At 33.9% G+C, this 21,696-nt stretch overlaps 1 protein-coding gene across 1 annotated transcript in view; it reads left to right on the forward strand.

The window, feature by feature from the left end:
* Window positions 1-1,002: 1,002 nt before the first annotated feature.
* LOC139496781 (E-selectin-like) overlaps window positions 1,003-21,696 on the forward strand; it is a 174,083-nt gene continuing 153,389 nt past the window's right edge. Inside the window, exon 1 of the mRNA XM_071285118.1 lies at window positions 1,003-1,009. Within this exon, the coding sequence (XP_071141219.1) occupies window positions 1,003-1,009 (7 nt within the window). The remainder of the gene's footprint in view (window positions 1,010-21,696) is intronic.

Genomic DNA, 21,696 nt, shown 5'->3' on the forward strand with positions numbered 1-21,696 from the left:
TTATTCATAATTGTTTTATTTTCTTGATAATCAAAAAGGCTGTATTTATTTGCAGTTTCGATTGTACGAATATGATAAAAATGTAAGATAAAATGATTATTTAAGATTATAATAAGTCGGCTGTTTTGTTTTTATTTCCAAAGATAGAGTTATATTATTCAAATAAAGAAGCATCAATGCGTTAATCAGCAGCATCTGTTTACTCTTATCTTATTTTCAAATGACATATGCAATTTTAATAACGGGTTCTAAAATTTTACCCAACTTATTATTTTATTATTTTATTTTTCTGTATGACTAAACATGTAGAAGTTTAAAAAAATGATCCTGACGGATCAAAAGCATGTATGACTCGTAACGATATATGCGATCGTATTATAGTAACATTGCATCGTGGACACTCATAAATGCACAATTATTCTCAGCGTTTGTGAAAACCAAGAAAAAAATCGACTCATATATAATATTTGCATACCTGTAGATGAATATACATGTAATTATACGCCAATAAGCCATGATACTTTGTGCTTTAGATTATAAGCCATTTAACTTTGAAAAAGGAAACCAGAAGTGACCTTTTGTAAACCGGAAGTAGCTATTTTTTATACTATTTCATGTAAATGTATATTGACAATATATTTTTTAAATCAGTTTAAAATATCAAAAAATATCGGAAATGACATTTTGCACCCAAGAAGTAACACATTACCTCCCATACTTCGAACAGAATTGTATAGAAACAATAAATTTTTGAGAACAGTTGAAAGTCTTTCAACCAGCAAAGATTGTTTGAGTATGAAAATATTCGAACTCAGTTTAATATGTCAAATGATAGCTTATTGTACTCGGATTCCAAAACTTTCTCATTTCTATTTTTTTTTTGTAAATAAGGGAGTTACTTTGTTACTTCTGGTTTGAAAAATAAGATAGTTGCGAAAGAGATGAACATACAAGAAAAACAGTGTTTGTGGAGATAACTCTTATGATAAAAAATGTTCGGCTATGTCGGGTAAGTTTCAAAAGCACATATTTGTTCGCTATCATATGAAAAAAATATAAGCGACATCTTGCGAAACCACAAAGCACCGTATGTAGCTAAAGAAGACAAACATATTAATAATTAAAAACCAATTATTAATAGAACAATGTTAGGTCTTTCCATCATAGAATTTGTTACTTCCGGTTTGAAAATGTACTTCCTCTATTAATTGATAGTTCAGTTGACACCTTGTTTAAACATATATTGTTGTATATACTTTAACATGAAATAAGTACAAAAAAACCACTTCTGGTGTACACAAAGTCATTTCCGGTTTGATTTTTTTAGTCATATGGCTTGTAACTTTTTGAACAAAGTCATACAGCTTTATGATGTATAAATATGTATTTAAAGCGAGGTCAAAATCTATAAAACGTCAAATTGACCTCTGACCTTTAGCTCAAAATCAAGATCATTAACCAAGATCCTCAAATCAAATGTAAACATTTAAATTATACAGGAAGTACATTTCATATCCGGAAGTTACACTTCAAAACCCTGTTTAAAAAAAATGTAAAGAAACAATATTTTTTTTAAATCAGCGTACCATAAGCTATCATTTGAAGCTTGAAAAAAAGTAAAATGGCAAAAATACTGAACTCAGAGGAAAATCAAATCGGAAAGTCCCTAATCACTTGGCAAAATCAAATGACAAAACACATAAAAAACGAATGGACAAGAACTGTCATATTTCTGACTTGGTACAGGCATTTTCAAAGGTAGAACATGGTGGATTAAACCTGGTTTTATAGCGCTAAACATCTCACTTTGATGACAGTTTCATCAAATTCCGTTATATTTACAATGATGCGTGAACTAAACGGACATAATCAATAAAATAGTCAAAAAATGGGTACAGCAGTCATCATCGTGTAACAATTTTAAAAGGAACAATTTAACAGAACACAAAAACATTCATTGCTTCGCGTGTCTGACGTTAGAAATTTATACGTCACATATTTTTGTCGTTTATACAAACAATTTTAAAATTTCACAAATGGGAAATGACATATAAAACAGCATTTTGATATTTTCATTTCAAATAGATCAAATGGGAGGAATGAACATTTTTTTTACCTTTTATATTTCTTCTATCTAAAAATAAAGATGTGGTATGATTGCCAATGAGACAACTGCCAACAAGTGACCAAAAAGACACAGACATTAACAACTGTCTATTTGTTTTATTGTTTCAAAAATTTTTGGCAAATGATATCGAATAGTTTATACGCTTTTAAAACTGACACTGCTAAACCGAATAATTTATTTGGAAGAGTAAACCCGCATAACACAGTTTTTATTGTGTAAGCTACTCCTTCGCAACCGTTAAAGGTTATGACAAATGTATTTTACCAAATACCTCGTTATATCCTCTGGATGTTTTGACTTATTTTAGCAGAAGCGGTAGAAATTCCATCTTCGAGTTATTCTCCCATATGCGTGTGATAAAAGTGATATTTCTAACTTGTAAACATGTATGTGAAGTTAGCAGCCGTTTCGTTATTCGTTATTCGATATTCAATATCCAACCGGCTGCTAGCAGTCAGTTCGATATTTAAAATTTAGTTGAAAATTATAAGAACATTAGATACTTGATAACATTAAAAGCATGATTTTCATAGTTAAAATGACTGATGAGACATATAGGTAATCGTTAAATGACTTCTTCAAGCTGCCGTAATTTCTCGTTGTCCTCAAATATAAACCCTAACCCTTTTCTTAGTTTCATATATTAATTTCTCTTTATGTAATATAAATTTATGTCAATAAAACGACTTCAAAGATGTTCTTTGATATATTATTTTTCTAAAGACAAAAAAGAAAAACCGATAACTTATTAATAGAAATATATACGGAAAGCCAAAAAAGAATAAATTTTCAGCTCAAAAAGATCAAAATGTTAGGACAAAGGGCACAGAGTAATGATGAGAGCCCCCTGATCTCTCAATCTTTCTAATATTATGCAGATATTTAGTCAAAAGGTAGATACAAACGTGACTTAAATGAATTTGGGTACACTTCCTGTCTTCCATGTTTACGGAGCGCCAAAAGTGCCAGTTGGATATTCAAAATATATAGCAAAAACTTACCCGAGACCGCTTAAATGAGACTGAGACCCCCTGGTCTTTCAATGTCCATAAAATTCAACCAAATCATTGACTCTGTATATATAAAGGTTGTTATGAAAGGATTTTCTAAAATAACGTCATCTTCAATATCTACGGAGGGCTTAGAATGTCACTTTTCAGCTGAAAAAGGTCAAAATGTTAGGACAAAGGGCACAGAGTAATGGTGAGAGCCCCCTGAACTCTCAATCTTTCTTATATTATGCAGATATTTAGTAAATAGGTAGATACAAACGTGACTTAGGCCGTGTTCACATTGACCTAAACTCGGTGTTGTGTAAGTGTAGCTCACACGTAAACTAAACAAAATTACGTTCCCATTGATAAAACTCAATGTTTACATGTAGTGTAAATCATGTTTTGTCTACATGCAGTAGATACTCGATGTAGGCCTTGTGTAGATTAAGTGTACACACAACTAGGCATTTAAAACATTAGTTTGACCGTGCATATTTAAGGAAGAAACGATTTTTGAATTAAATTGATATTCTTTTTACAGAAATATTTGTCTAAACTTGATATATTTATTTGTTTTGTTTAGAAATAAAATTTAACGTAGCTTTGTTAAGCCCTTATCAAGACTCAAAGAAGCATCATTGCCGAACACATAATTCATTTGAAAATTAAGGTCTTTCCGAATCGACCTGACTTACACAGAAATATTTGCCACTGGTCTTTACTCAAACAACGATTCACTATGCATAAAAACATTACTTAAAAAGTGTGAGGCAAATGTATTGTTTGTCTTGTATCTCGGATCCTTGAAATTAACTTTTAAAAAGTAAAAAAAAAAAAAACATTACCCCCCTCCCTTTGCCAAATACTTCTCGGAGAAGAAATACCATTTGAACAAACAGAAAAGATAGAAATATAGTGATCACTAATATATCAATCCTTCTTCGTCTGTAAGCACACTGTTGCAGCCTATGTTTTCTAATGCTTAATCGAGACATCTTTAGTATCTTTTAACTACTGCAAATCATCAAAATGGCTTTCATAAAGAAGCAACCTCTTAACTTCAAAAATAAGGGGGGGGGGGGTATTTTGTTTATTTATCTGAGTCAGAATTTTTTCCGTGCAAACGTTTTATTCCGTTTATTTTCGATGCTGGTAATCAATTTTTTTTCTTCAACATTTAAAACTATAATGTATGGGGAAACTCTCGATTCATAATATTTTTTATAATCGGTAGAAACAGTTTTCTTTATCCAACTGGGGTTCGGAATATTTCCATTCCCCCTATTTAGAGTCAAATGGTCGTTCCCTTACTGCTAGAAAAGTTGTCCGAAAACGTTTCATTCGATTCTACGTTATGAACATTTAAATGACATAGAGTTTACAAATGTGAACAAATCTTATGTACAGGTAATTAAACAAGGTGTATAGATGTGAACAAATTTAATGTGAAACCAATGTCCAGTCCATTAAACTAATTGTAAACAAGTTTACTGTACACGGAGTTTGGTGTGAACACGGCCTTAAATGAATTTGTGTACACTTCCTGTCTTCCATGTTTACGGAGCGCCCAAAGTGCCAGTTGGATATTCAAAATATATAGCAAAAACTTACCCGAGACCGATTAAATGAGGTTGAGACCCCCTGGTCTTTCAATGTCCATAAAATTCAACGCAATCATTGATTCTGGTCTGGATATATAAAGGTTGTTATAAAAGTTTTTTTTTTAAATAACGTCATCTTCAATATCTACGGAGGGCTTAGAATGTCACTTTTCAGCTGAAAAGGTCAAAATGTTAGAACAAAGGGCACAGAGTAATGGTGAGATCCCCCTGATCTCTCAATCTTTCTAATATTATGCAGATATTTAGTCAATAGGTAGATACAAACGCGACGTAAATGAATTTGGGTACACTTCCTGTCTTCCATTGTTTACGGAGCGCCCAAAGTGCCAGTTGGATATTCAAAATAAATAGCAAAAACTTACCCCAGACCGCTTAAATAAGGTTGAGACCCCCTAGTCTTTCAATGTCCATAAAAGTCAACCCAATCATTGACTCTGTATATATAAAGGTTGTTATGAAAGAATTTTTTAAAATAACGTCATCTTCAATATCTACGGAGGGCTTAGATTGTCACTTTTCAGCTAAAAAAGGTCAAAATGTTAGGACAAAGGGCACAGAGTAATGGTGAGATCCCCCTGATCTCTCAATCTTTCTAATATTATGCAGATATTTAGTCAATAGGTAGATACAAACGTGACTTAAATGAATTTGGGTACACTTCCTGTCTTCCATGTTTACGGAGCGCCCAAAGTGCCAGTTGGATATTCAAAATAAATAGCAAAACCTTACCCGAGACCGATTAAATGAGGTTGAGACCCCCCTAGTCTTTCAATGTCCATAAAATTCAACACATTCATTGACTCTGTATATATAAAGGTTGTTAAAAAAGAATTTTATAAAATAACGTCATCTTCAATATCAACGGAGGGCTTAGATTGTCACTTTTCAGCTAAAAAAGGTCAAAATTTTAGGACAAAGGGCACAGAGTAATGGTGAGAGCCCCCTGATCTCTCAATCTTTCTAATATGATGCAGATATTTAGTCAATAGGTAGATACAAATGTGACTTAAATGAATTTGGGTACACTTCCTGTCTTCCATGTTTACGGAGCGCCCAAAATGCCAGTTGGATATTCAAAATATATAGCAAAAACTTACCCGAGACCGATTAAATGAGGTTGAGACCCCCCTGGTCTTTCAATGTCCATAAAATTGAACGCAATCATTGACTCTGGATATATAAAGGTTGTTATAAAAGGTTTTTTTTTAAATAACGTCATCTTCAATATCTACGGAGGGCTTAGAATGTCACTTTTCAGCTGAAAAGGTCAAAATGTTAGAACAAAGGGCACAGAGTAATGGTGAGATCCCCCTGATCTCTCAATCTTTCTAATATTATGCAGATATTGAGTCAATAGGTAGATACAAACGCGACGTAAATGAATTTGGGTACACTTCTTGTCTTCCATTGTTTACGGAGCGCCCAAAGTGCCAGTTGGATATTCAAAATAAATAGCAAAAACTTACCCCAGACCGCTTAAATAAGGTTGAGACCCCCCTGGTCTTTCAATGTCCATAAAAGTCAACCCAATCATTGACTCTGTATATATAAAGGTTGTTAAAAAAGGATTTCATAAAATAACGTCATCTTCAATATCTACGGAGGGCTTAGATTGTCACTTTTCAGCTAAAAAAGGTCAAAATGTTAGGACAAAGGGCACAGAGTAATGGTGAGATCCCCCTGATCTCTCAATCTTTCTAATATTATGCAGATATTTAGTCAATAGGTAGATACAAACGTGACTTAAATGAATTTGGGTACACTTCCTGTCTTCCATGTTTACGGAGCGCCCAAAGTGCCAGTTGGATATTCAAAATAAATAACAAAACCTTACCCGAGAATGCTTAAATAAGGTTGAGACCCCCCTGGTCTTTCAATGTCCATAAAAGTCAACCCAATCATTGACTCTGTATATATAAAGGTTGTTAAAAAAGGATTTCATAAAATAACGTCATCTTCAATATCTACGGAGGGCTTAGATTGTCACTTTTCAGCTAAAAAAGGTCAAAATGTTAGGACAAAGGGCACAGAGTAATGGTGAGATCCCCCTGATCTCTCAATCTTTCTAATATTATGCAGATATTTAGTCAATAGGTAGATACAAACGTGACTTAAATGAATTTGGGTACACTTCCTGTCTTCCATGTTTACGGAGCGCCCAAAGTGCCAGTTGGATATTCAAAATAAATAGCAAAACCTTACCCGAGACCGATTAAATGAGGTTGAGACCCCCCTAGTCTTTCAATGTCCATAAAATTCAACGCAATCATTGACTCTGTATATATAAAGGTTGTTAAAAAAGAATTTTATAAAATAACGTCATCTTCAATATCAACGGAGGGCTTAGATTGTCACTTTTCAGCTAAAAAAGGTCAAAATTTTAGGACAAAGGGCACAGAGTAATGGTGAGAGCCCCCTGATCTCTCAATCTTTCTAATATGATGCAGATATTTAGTCAATAGGTAGATACAAATGTGACTTAAATGAATTTGGGTACACTTCCTGTCTTCCATGTTTACGGAGCGCCCAAAATGCCAGTTGGATATTCAAAATATATAGCAAAAACTTACCCGAGACCGATTAAATGAGGTTGAGACCCCCCTGGTCTTTCAATGTCCATAAAATTGAACGCAATCATTGACTCTGGATATATAAAGGTTGTTATAAAAGGTTTTTTTTAAATAACGTCATCTTCAATATCTACGGAGGGCTTAGAATGTCACTTTTCAGCTGAAAAGGTCAAAATGTTAGAACAAAGGGCACAGAGTAATGGTGAGATCCCCCTGATCTCTCAATCTTTCTAATATTATGCAGATATTGAGTCAATAGGTAGATACAAACGCGACGTAAATGAATTTGGGTACACTTCTTGTCTTCCATTGTTTACGGAGCGCCCAAAGTGCCAGTTGGATATTCAAAATAAATAGCAAAAACTTACCCCAGACCGCTTAAATAAGGTTGAGACCACCCTAGTCTTTCAATGTCCATAAAAGTCAACCTAATCATTGACTCTGTATATATATAAAGGTTGTTAAAAAAGGATTTCATAAAATAACGTCATCTTCAATATCTACGGAGGGCTTAGATTGTCACTTTTCAGCTAAAAAAGGTCAAAATGTTAGGACAAAGGGCACAGAGTAATGGTGAGATCCCCCTGATCTCTCAATCTTTCTAATATTATGAAGATATTTAGTCAATAGGTAGATACAAACGTGACTTAAATGAATTTGGGTACACTTCCTGTCTTCCATGTTTACGGAGCGCCCAAAGTGCCAGTTGGATATTCAAAATAAATAGCAAAACCTTACCCGAGAATGCTTAAATAAGGTTGAGACCCCCCTGGTCTTTCAATGTCCATAAAATTCAACCCAATCAATGACTCTGAATATATAAAGGTTGTTATGAAAGAATTTTTTAAAATAACGTCATCTTCAATATCTACGGAGGGCTTAGATTGTCACTTTTCAGCTAAAAAAGGTCAAAATGTTAGGACAAAGGGCACAGAGTAATGGTGAGATCCCCCTGATCTCTCAATCTTTCTAATATTATGCAGATATTTAGTCAATAGGTAGATACAAACGTGACTTAAATGAATTTGGGTACACTTCCTGTCTTCCATGTTTACGGAGCGCCCAAAGTGCCAGTTGGATATTCAAAATATTTCTTTTAGTCACGTTTGTATCTACCTGTTGACTAAATGTCTGCTTAATATTAGAAAGATTGAGAGCTCAGGGGGCTATCACCATTGTCCTGTGCCCTTTGTCCTAAAATTTTGATAATTTTTACCTGAAAAGTGACAATATAAGCCCTCCATAGATATCGAATATGACAATATTTTTGGATATCCTTCTAATACAAACTTTATATATACAGAGTCTATGATTTGATGAAATTTTATGGACATTTAATGACCAGTGGGGTCTCACCCTCATTTATGCGGTCTCAGGTAGGTTTTCACTATTATTTTGAATATCCAACTGGCACTTTGGGAGTTCGTAAACATAAAAGACAGGAAGTGTACTCAAATTTCTTTTAGTCACGTTTGTATTTACCTGTTGACTAAATGACTGCTTAATATTAGGCAGATTGAGAGCTCAGGGGGCTATCACCATTGTCCTGTGCCCTTTGTCCTAAAATTTTGATAATTTTTACCTGAAAAGTGACAATATAAGCCCTCCATGGATATCGATGGTTTCATATACTTTGGCATTAAATATGTACGAAAATAGCAAAGGGTCACTTCCAGTTTGCTTTTCCACTTCAAATGATAATGCAAAAAGTCACATGAATATTTATGAGATAATAGCAAAGGTAAAGATCAAGAACATCGAATTAAACAATGAGCTATATTTCAATGAAATTTTTACCTGAAAAGTGACAATATAAGCCCTCCATAGATATCGAATATGACAATATTTTTGGATATCCTTCTAACACAAACTTTTTATATACAGAGTCTATGATTTGATGAAATTTGATGGACATTTAATGACCAGTGGGGTCTCACCCTCATTTATGCGGTCTCAGGTAGGTTTTCACTATTATTTTGAATATCCAACTGGCACTTTGGGAGTTCGTAAACATAAAAGACAGGAAGTGTACTCAAATTTCTTTTAGTCACGTTTGTATTTACCTGTTGACTAAATGACTGCTTAATATTAGGCAGATTGAGAGATCAGGGGGCTATCACCATTGTCCTGTGCCCTTTGTCCTAAAATTTTGATAATTTTTACCTGAAAAGTGACAATATAAGCCCTCCATGGATATCGAATATGACAATATTCTGGGATATCCTTCTAATACAAACTTTATATATACAGAGTCTATGATTTGATAAAATTTTATGGACATTAAATGACGAATTGGGTCTCACCCTCATTTAAGCGGTCTCGGGTAGGTTTTCACTATATATTTCTTTTTTGGGCTTTCCATAAATATTTATATTTATATTTTTTTATGTTTTCTAGAGTTAGCAGGCTTTCTTTTTGTTTTAAGAAATATCATGTATAAATTTAAATCTTTGAAGTTTTTTTATTGACAACAATCTATTTCACATAAAGACTAATATGCAACTTAGAAAGGGGTTTATATTCGAGGACAACGAGAATTTACATCAACTTGAGGAGGCCATTTTACGATTTCCTACGTATCTTACCAGTCCTTTCAACTATGAAAATCATGTTTTTAATGTTATCAATGATTTTCAACAAAATTTTGAATATCCAATCGACTGCTAGCAGCCGATTGGATATTGAATATCGAATATCGAATAACGAACCGGCTGCTAACTTCACATACATTCTTGTAAACTATAAGGAATAGAGACCCATGGTCTTTTGATTTGATGGAGTTGGTCCAAAAAAAAGAAAATAAGGTCAAGGTAATATTTTTTTGTAATATATATTTTATTATTTTCATATCATTGTCAATTCTTATCAATACATAACGATGTAAAAATAATAATTTTGTTATATCTCATAAATATATGGTACCATAATTGTTACAAATTGTAAAATACTAAGTAAATAGTACAGTACGCATTGAGCTCCATTTCTTATATTATTATCAATATTTGACCATTTTCCTTTTATTCTTATTGCTTTATTGTTCGAACAGAAACACATAGAGACCATGTCAATTATATAATAATAACTTAGCCATTCAAGTGCTTCGGCAACATATAAGACTGTAAAAAGTTGTCAATGGTACCAGGATTATAATTTAATACCCCAAACACGTAAATTTAACTCTACATAAGTAAACATATCTCTTAAATATCAGTATAAGACATATCTTTAAGAGCAATTATCAGTTACCACCAACCATTGTATATAAGGGGCCGGCACGAAAAGTCACCGATTTTCATGAAACTTAGCCAAAACATGTGATCATGACTGTAATAAAGTAAGAAAAATGTCCACCAAAATATTGCTAAGCCAATTTTGCCATGGCAACCAAGTGAATGAGATTCCCTGCAAATTTTGAAAAATTTAGCATCGAGAAAACAACAACTAATCAAAACCAGGTTTTATTTCATGACATTTAAATAAATATTTTTCAGAAACATGAAACTTAAGAAACAAAATAGCCATGTCATATATAAGACATATTTTGGCTGAATATTGTTACAGCCGCAGAATGGTTATAAATGACATTTTTCATGTGTCTAATCAAAGAATTTATAACAAAATGTTTGGGAAACTGGGTTCTAGAATGGCTGCTGTGGAAACATAAAAGTGTCATTTTTGTCTTTTTACTTCTAAAATGTGACCATGTTATTAAAGTTATCCGCCAAAAGTAATAAATAATGAATTACTATGATGTGCAAACTATTGGCAATTAAATAATTCATAATATTTAACACCCAAGATTATACTTGAGAAGTTTGAGAGAAAACGTATTTTACATACCTCTTCTAATTTTTGAAGAAAAAAATTAAGCCAATATGTTTTAACATATCTACATTCAAAAAAGAAATGTATAAATGTTTCTTTATTTCTGTACAAAAAGTGCACAGTTTGTTTCATTATATGTACACTTCATAAGTAAAGTATTTGTTGCTAGAATTCTATGGAGTATTCTGTATTGAAATGCTCTTCGTGTGGGATCCTCGGTTATGAGTAAAAGAAGACTAAAAGAGAAACTCCATTCTTCGGCCACAATATCTATAGCTATTCTCAATTTCATTTTCCATTTCTCTTGTATACTTAATGATGTTTCCTTTATTTTACCTGGACAACTTTTATAATGATTCGATATTTTATCCACTGTTTTTATGACGGTAACAATTTTTTGACCGACAGTATTTAGTATAAAAAAACTTGAGTATGAATAACATTTTCCCATTCCTTTGGAAGTGCAAAGCCTAGTCCATAGAACTCTATGAAATTTGTTTTTTATTATAGTTTCTAATAAAGTTCATCAAAATAGCAAAATTCCCCGTTTTTCTTAATGAGATCATTTATGAAATATATAGTATTCTTTATCCAACTATTATAAAAATCTGTTCTTTCATCAATATGTGATATTTTAACAACACCATCCTCGTAATTTGAGATAGTATATATCTTTTAAGGTCAATATAAAAAAGAAGGTGTGGCTTGATTGCCAATGAGACAACTCTCCACAAGTGACAAAATGACACAGAAATTAACAATTATAGGTCACCGTTCAAATTATACAACATATTTTTTACTAAACTGTTAGTTGCGACATGGCGTAACACATACATTTTGGCTGAAAAGATACACTAACATAAAATTGAAAATTCCTTCCCCCCCTCATATTTAACATAACGCGTAAGGTGATATAACTCATTAACCATATATTATTAATACCTTTTCTCATCACTTTGCGTCCGTCGTCCGTCGTTCGTCGTCGTTCTTCTGTCGTTAGCTTTTACAAAAATCTTCTCCTCTGAAACTACTATGCCAAATTAAACCAAACTTGGCCATAATCATCTTTGGGGTATCTAGTTTAAAAAAATTTGTGACCTGGCCAACCAATCAAGATGGCCGCCTTTGCTAAAAATAGAACATAGGGGGGAAAATGTAGATTTTGGCTTTCAACTCTGAAACCAAATCATTTAGAGCAAATCTGACATTGGGTTAAATTGTTTATCAGGTCAAGATATATCTGCCCTGAAATTTTCAGATGAATTGGACAACTGGTTGTTGGGTTGCTGCCCCCAAATTGGTTATTTTTAAAGAAATTTTGCCGTTTTTGGTTATTATCTTGAATACTATTATAGATAAACTGTAACAGCAATAATATTCAGCAAAGTAAGATCTACAAATGAGTCTGCATGACCAAAACGGTCAGTTAACCCCTTTAGGAGTTATTTTCCTTTATAGTCAATTTTTAACAATTTTAATTAGTTTGGTAAATTTTTGTAAATTTTTATAAAATAATTTCCTCTGTTACTAATGGGCAAAGTTCATTATAGATAAAGATAATTGTAAGTAGCAAGAATATTCAGTAAAGTAATGACTTAAAACACATCACCATCACCAAAAACACAATTTTGTCATGAATCCATCTGTGTTCTTTGTTTAATATGCACATAGGCCAAGGTGAGCGACACAGGCTCTTAAGAGCCTCTAGTTTTAAGTTTGTGGTTTATGACCTTTCCTTGAAATATAGCTCATTGTTTAATTCGATGTTCTTGATCTTTACCTTTGCTATTATCTCATAAATATTCATGTGACTTTTTGCATTATCATTTGAAGTTGAAAAGCAAACCGGAAGTGACCCTTTGCTATTTTCGTACATATTTAATGCCAAAGTATATGAAACCATTTATTGTTTGAAAACGGTGTCAGGTAAACTATCAAATAATATCGTAAGTGTAAATTTTCACACAGGAATTCGCAAATTAAATCCCTTATTCTACAATTATGTGTATAGAAACCATTATATTTAGAAATAAGCGTGCATTAAACCATCATTTGACGCTTAAAATGATATTATAACCGAATTTTAATATTTTCATATCAAAATAGATCTTTACTGGTTTAAAGACCTTCAATTGGTCTCTGAAAAATTGGTTTTTAATATTGTTATTACATCTCTTCTGAATAAAAACAACATGCATGTAATCTGATGTTCTCTGAAACTACATGTCCAATTGACCTCAACATTGGCAGTCAGCAGGTTATACATGTGTTACATCTTTAGATAACAACGTTGTGCAGCTACCTCACAGAAATTTTCATAGAAAAGAGAAATATCAGTGCCGAACAAAATCGCTTGCTAGCTCCATATGTATCAACGAAATCCTACAAGCAAATGTCTGCTCCTATATTAAAATACAAATCTGTTTTACAAACTACTGCTTAAAAACGATAATAAGCGATGAACGTCTTTTAAAGTTACTCAAGATCAATTAAATCCAAAGCATGATATGAGGTCATTGTTTTGTGACCTTGAAATTTAGGTCCAAGTCATAGGTTAATTGAACGTTTTAGATTTTAACCTTTGCTTTCAATTCATACACAATAAAGCCATAGAAATCTTTGTTCAAGATAACAAGCCTTAAGACTTTTAAAAATCAAACAGGAAACGACCTTGTGTAAACTGGAAGTAGATACGGTATACTACTGTTGCCTTTATTGAACTATTCTACATGAAGGTGCGTAAAAACCATATATTTTTGGAATAAACTAAGACTTACCTATCATTTGACACTGGAAATAACATTTTAAACCGAATTTTAATATTTTCATATCGAAATAAATCGTTAAGCCGCAGTCCCACTAGACCAAGATCGCGGCACGCTCACCGCGATCTTAAATAAATTCAGATCGTGTCGAGGTCGCGGTATGAGCGGCATGAAAATGTAAATTTTCGTTCTTTTCACAGTGATACTACGTCCTCATATAGCTATGTTCACACTGCCGATCAGACAACTCGAGCAATCTCGATCAAGACAAATTAAGCGAGCGGGAGACATGTCTGTCTCAATCGACAAGAAAGTTCGGGGTGGTCTACCTTGGTCGCCATCGATCTGACTTTCTACCCGAAAGTTTTTGACATGTCGGAATTGATCGGGAGAGGATTGTGTAGAGATCGAGTTTGATAGGAATACAAATAGTTTACCGATCAGTACTCGATCATTTCGATCTTTGTTCGGCTAATATTCGACCATTTCCCGACCAACGAGAACCAATGCCCGATCGCTTCATGATCACTGCGACTTCTATATTTTTTTTCATCTAGACCAACTCGACCAAAACCCGATCTCTACGCGACCACATTGGATCACTCTTCGATCTCTTCTCGACCATACACGAGTATACATGTCTGTCTAAAAATATGTGCAGCTCTGATTTACTTTCATAACTTTGCTTCTGCAAAAATATATTATCACTATTTATTTTTAACTGTACACAAATTCCTCCATGTACAGTACGCGTCTGTACTTTTGCAAGAAGGTGTAAAATTTTAAAAGAGAGAACACATATACCAAAAGGAACAATCAAACTCAAAGGTAACACAAAATAAAAAAAAATAAAAACTTAGCCGCATAAAACCCAATAAAACCTGGGATAATTGGCCCTAGAGGATTTTTCAAATATGAAAGTAATTGTGCATTAAACTTGATTATAGACAGCCTTCAAAGTTAGTTTCTAAGAACATTTATATTATGTTTTAGCTGTTTAATGGGTTATTTTTGTTTGACTGTCCGTATTTTCCGTATGTCCAGAAACTTTTATAGTATGAAAATTAGAAGATATGGTATAATTGCCAATAGATAACTCTCCAAATGACACAAAATGACACCGAAATTAACCACTATAAGTCACCATACGGTCAAATGTTTACAAACACTTTTTTCATACGCTTTTAAATACATTTTTTTTAATAGGACAAAAGACAAATGTCTTTTATCTAAATTCGTGATAGATATATGTAAACAGTTTCAGAAAAGATATCCTAAAGGGGATAAAAATTCTAATTTTTTGCCAAATTTTGGGGAAAGATGTGACATCTTAATCCCCTTTTTGCAATATGATTATAAAAATGGCAGTTTGTTGCCGTCGATACCTCAAAAAGAAATATCTTGAACCTTTTTACTACTGGGTATCAGATATATAGAAAATACTGATTACATTTATATGCACATTTATGACACAGTAAGCTTAACTTGTAAGACAGCAAGGAAAAAGGGAAGGTAATATTTAGGTTTATTGCTATCTTACATCAGTACTAATCCAGTGACAAATCTCATTTTGAAGAACAGCGAAATAAAACTCCCATATAAATCAGCGTCCTACTGTACTTTCAGTAAGTTTTTATAACCATTGTGGTCCTCTTTGTACATCTCCTGCAAGTCTCATACTTTTTTATTCTGCCATTTCATTACAGAATTTCCGTTTTAAATTTTCCTCGGAGTTCAGTACTTTTGTGATTACTATTTATACTGCCCACAAAGTGAGGGCCTTGTCAGCCACTCTATCGTTTAGATTTTTCAGCACCCTTGTTGCCTATCTCTTGTTTTTTGTTTTCTACGCTCTCTTCAAGCTCCGTCACAGCTATTAACTTTTCAAACTGAGCTCTAACAACCTTGCCAAACAATCCAACTGCTTTATTTCCAAGTAGATAATTTAAATGTATAATTTTTCTCAGACTTTCTGTTAACTACTGAACTAACCAAATAAACGGGGAACGTGTCCATTGGACACAGAAAATGCCCAAGCTTGCATATAACGTTATAAAGAGTCATTACTCAAGAACGGCAAAAGTGACACCACCAAAATTCCCGTTTGATCTGTGTTTTAAGTTATTGCGTTTCATTAAATTTGGTTGAGGCAAAATAAAATTAGAGAACGTAAACTAATTGTTCGTAGGTAAGTATGCGAACTTACGGACGGACAAGGTTAAAACGTAATGCCTCCTCCGCTGCAACGGGTGATATAAGAGAAATCAGATGTTTTTTTATATTGAAATAGTACATACCCGACCAATGCCCGACTATCCCTACGACTCCTATACGATCAAGTCGATCTGGTCTGGCCGAGATCAGGCTGAGATCGAGTATAGTTGATTTGGTCTACCTAGTCGAGTAAAGATCGTGGAGAGATCGTGAATTGGTAGGGGTTATCGGATATGTATTCACTTAGTGGTCTGGTTTGAGTCGTGATGGGGTCGTTAAGGAGTCGTGAATGGTCCAGTTAAGGTCATGTACAGTCGGACAGCAGTCGGGTAGAAGTCATAAACAGGCCCGATAACAAATTTGGTCACGCTTGGTCGTGGAAATTTGGACAATCAGGATCATCGAGATGATCTGATTGGCATTTTGACCCTAGCTTTACGCTTCTACAACGATCCTTCTACCGTTATACCACGTTCGTACCAAGCTTTTTCTACGATTATCATGATCTTACTACGCTCATCATGTTCTCACTACGACTATACCACGAGTTATCCGATTGTAACTCGTTTTTATCACGCCTTTTTTGCGATTATAGCACGTTCTTACCACGATTAAACTACGTTCATACTACGACCTTACTACGTTTTCAGCAATAACCTCAACATCGTGTTCCATATTAATACTGTTCCATTCCTTCTATTTCTGATTAATACGTCAATTTTGCGGAAACAACACAGTCATGCCACCAAAATCTACTAAAACATGTGGGCGTGGTAGTTGGGGTAGATGCAGAGGCAGATGGAGCTACGATAAAACGAATCCTGATCCAGCAGAAATGTCAGACCGACTATTAGAGAAAATTGACAAGAGGTTCTAATTACATACACACAAATAAAACCTGGAGGGATTTAATATATTTTATGTGAAAAGGACAATCAGAATGATGGTCGTAGTATGAACGTAGTCAGGTCATAAGAAGAGCGTTATGAGGACGGCATGGGCGTGCTAGAATCGTACAATGGTCTGTAACAGCGTGGTGTAAACGTGGTATAGTCGTAGTGGGAGCATAGTTAGGGTCTTGGTGAGAACGTGATGGTCTTAGCGAGGTCGTAATAACGTCGCTGTGAGATCGTAGTGCAGTCTCGCCGAATAGAATCACGCTTTCGATACGCTTTCGCTACGATGGTACAGCGACCTTGCGATCTTACCACGACCTTAGTGCGCTCTAACTACGCTCTAACTACGACCTGAATTCGCTATGACCGCACCACGATTGTTTTAAACATGTTAAAAGTTGGCCCGCTTATCACGATCTTGAAGACCTCACTACTACTGTGATACGAACTTACTGCGTTCTGCACGATCGCACAACGATCGTAAAAAATTGGATTTTTTTCACATATCGTAGCCTAGTAGGACTGTAGTATTAAATGAACATATTTACACTTCAAATGTATAAGTAAACAATCGTGAAGTTTCTCTTAAGGGGGTATGGGAGTCTAAAATTAAAATGATGGAATTTGTTCATACTTTGCCAAAATGTAGTATCTATTGATGTATGTTCAAAAATATAATAAACATGATAGGTCACCGCGCATTTTCTCAATCTACAGGTTGTGACAAAATGATACATTGGATAATACAGGAAAAAACACCATTTTGTAATTAGAAACTAAACAAAATTATAGAATTGTCTAATAAATTAGGAAAAGATAGCTTTCAGACACTGCTTTGAAAATATCCATGCAAAAGAAAAGATAGGGTCAATTTACGTTTTTTCCGGATAAAATGCAAAATAGGAAAATTCCAAGTAAATTTCTTCAGAAAATGCACTGTTTTAGAGTTAACTCTCCTCAAAAAGCCAATTTTAAAATAAATTAAAAACAAACAAAAATAATCTACTCTTGTAAAAATATTAATATTCATAAGTTGTATTCTTACAATAGTTATCAAAAGTACCAGGATTATAATTTTATACGCCAGACGCGCGTTTCGTCTACATAAGACTCATCAGTGACGCTCAGATCAAAATAGTTAAAAAGCCAAACAAATACAAAGTTGAAGAGCATTGAGGACCCAAAATTCCAAAAAGTTGTGCCAAATACGGCTAAGGTAATCTACTCCTGGGATAAGAAAATCCTTAGTTTTTCGAATAATTCAAAGTTTTGTAAACAGAAAATTTATAAAAATGACCATATAATTGATATTCATGTCAACACCGAAGTGCTGACTACTGGGCTGGTGATACCCTCGGGGACGAAACGTCCACCAGCAGTGGCATCGACCCAGTGGTAATTGGTTCTTTCAAATGAAAATTCAAATTAATTATCTGCATTCCAGCACCAAATTTCTCTAACTTGATAGAAAATCTGGACCTTAAGTTCTCTGTTTTTTTTACAATCCAAGATGGCGAGAGACACCCATACCACCTTTAACTGCCTGATGAAATTACAAAAGAATGAATACTAAATATGATATACAGCAACAAACGAAAACCACTGAATAACAACCTTCTTACTTTGGACAAAATCTTCCCCTTGACCTTGCATTGGACAGTGGTGTAACAGTACAACATAAGAACAAACTATGAAAATTGGTAAAAAGGGCTTTACTCGCTAAATCGATAAAAAACAAACCAGACATAAACCAAAAATGACTGTGACTCTAAAATCCGCCAAAGAAGAGAACATAACAGAACCATATCAAAGTCAATCGAATTAACAGTTGACCAACGGTATATAACGTTAGAGATCTATTAATAGAGATTGATGGAAAGTCTCGGATCCGACTGTTGACATCGACTCTGACAGGTAAAATGAAGGGGTCATCTCAAAATAGAAAAAAAATGTTTTTCAAGAAAAGATTGCAAGTAACAATTTAACAAGATTTTACACAAAGATTAATTATTCAGATAAGGTTTGTCTTCTGTTAACAAATCCATCACAAGTCTCCACAATCAGTCTGAGTTTTTGTCTTGGGTGCATCCACAAAGTATCTATCCCTTTATAGTTTTTAAGGTCACTCATGGCATGTTCAACAAGAATTCTATATTCTGCAATAACTCTGTTGAATTTCTACTCTTGCGTTTCTGGTGATCTGGTTTTCTAATATTTTTTTGTCGCGTAAATAGCATACTTACGGGATGCCGAGTAGGATAGATTTTATTTCCCAACTGCACACATTTTTCTGGGAAATTTAGCGGTGCATTGGCTCCAATTTGTCTAATCATCCTATACTGCTGCGCATCATTTTGGTGGCCTAAAAATCCGCTTTCAACATAGCAAATAATTCCCTCGTTGTCAACTATCACTTGAGTATCATGTATGGCGTGGTAGTGACGATGCCGTAATAATATAGTTCTTGCGGCTCAATTTGTGACCTATATATCTCTACAGAAGTGCCGTCGACTGCACCTACGCCAGCACGGAGTTTAGGCCAAATACATCGTTAACTTTCGAATATGATAGCATACATGCAGAAATTCGAAAAGGGGGCCGGCAACATTGGTTTGTTCTTGAAGGGCGCCAGACCATTTTTTAATTGTCCCCTATTAAATCTGCCTCTGCACATAAATTTATATTTCAAAAATAAATATATTGTATATGCGAGCTTCTTTTTTCGAGCGCACCTATTTTCGTTTAACGTACGCGTACCATTCGTGCCATACTATTGTGGTTCAAGGCGGACCACGCCACATGCTCTTTCTTAAAAAAAGGAAGAAGGGTGATCAACATTTTGCCAAACATTTCCATTATTTTAATAAATTATTTATCCACATCTGATGTCTTGCACCAAACTTGGTAGACCCCCCCCCCCAAAAAAAAGAAAAAAGCAACACACACCCCGATATATATCCTGAAGATTACTTCCTAACCTTGATGTTCTATTCATTTTAATACGCCCGTCTTTTAGACGGGACGTATTATGGTATACCGTTGTCCGTCTGTCCGTCCGTCTGTCTGTCGTCCACACTTCGGACAATAACTCAAAACACTTTCACAAATTTTCATGAAACTTAAGTGAATTGTTTATATCTATTGATGTAAGCTCCCTTTCGTTTTTTTTTTAAATTTCAGATTTTAAGTTTGGGATTTATGGGGCTTTATTCTTAAAAAAAGGGGGGATTTTCAACACTTCGGACAATAACTCAAAAACACTTTCACCAATTTCCATGAAACTTAAGTGAATTGGTAATATCTATTGATGTAAGCTCCCTTTTAATTTTTATAAATTTCAGATTTTAAGTTTTGGATTTATGGGGCTTTATTCATAAAAAAGGGGGATTTTTAACACTTCGGACAATAACTCAAAAAGGCTTTCACCAATGTCCATGAAACTTTGGTGAATTGTTTATATCTATTGATGTAAGCTCCATTTCAATTTTTATAAATTTTAGATTTCCGTGTTATGAATTTTTATGCTTAAAAAATGGGGGATTTTTCAATTTTGGGACAATAACTAACACTTTCACCAAATTTTATGCAACTTTGATAAATTGTTTATATCTATTGACCTTTTAAATAGTGCCAATTTTTTTGTGCTTTTTTATCTTTTATTTATTATTTGGGGGGGGGGGGGTATTTGACAGGGCTCACACTATTTCTAGTTGATCATATAAATTCATTTAAAGCATAAAAGACAAGTTAAAAGAACAACGGGCGTAGCATGCGCTAAAGCGCAGCCCTTTATTGTATCTGTGAAACAGACAAATGTTTACACCAGAAAGCAGGATATGTTATTCTTTTTTGAGACGACCCCTGTCATTTTTGCTGTCAGAATCGGAGTCAACAGTCGGATCCGAGACTTTCCGTAAATCTCTAATACTAGTATATAACATTTACCATGCAAAATCAAATTAAGTTTCAGCTTTTGATTTGCCATTAGCTTTGAGACTCTCCGATTAGAATTTTTTTCTCGGAGCTCGGTAAATTTGTTATTATACTTTTCAGGTATAGTCATTATTGCAGAAATATATACACACGTGTGCTAACAGATATATTTTATATTCTTTCAGTTATCACTTGCCAACCTATAAAGATACCGACCTCTGTAAACGTAGAGATCAAACCGATACGCATCAGTTATGTTGTTAATTCCAGTGTAACACTTTCATGCAAATATGGTTACAGCGGTAATGATGAGCAATCACTTTGTAAAGCTAATGGAAAATGGTCTACCGAACAACTTCCGATATGTAAACGTAAGTACACTGTTGAAAATTATCCGATTGTTTAATGTCTGCGAACATAACTTTGACAAAATGTGGGCATATAACGTTCAGACATCAGACAACTTATACACTTATTACTTATAGTTTGTAATATTTGGGTGATTTTTTGTTATGTTCCCTAAATTAACTCATCTTCCCTGGAATAAAATATTGTGTTTTAACTAATATCTTTTCTATTTTTTTCTCTTTAAGTGAAGAAAATGTATATCTCTTAAGTTTGCCTCAGCGTAAACAATATTATATTCAGAAACAGATAAATAAATACGTACATACATTTTATTCATTTCACAACGACACAATCATATTACTCAATTAAACAATCAAAACGTCTATGGCGGCGTCCTTTC

Source organism: Mytilus edulis, chromosome 1 (assembly GCF_963676685.1).
Source record: "Mytilus edulis chromosome 1, xbMytEdul2.2, whole genome shotgun sequence".
In the NCBI taxonomy this organism is placed as follows: domain Eukaryota; kingdom Metazoa; phylum Mollusca; class Bivalvia; order Mytilida; family Mytilidae; genus Mytilus; species Mytilus edulis.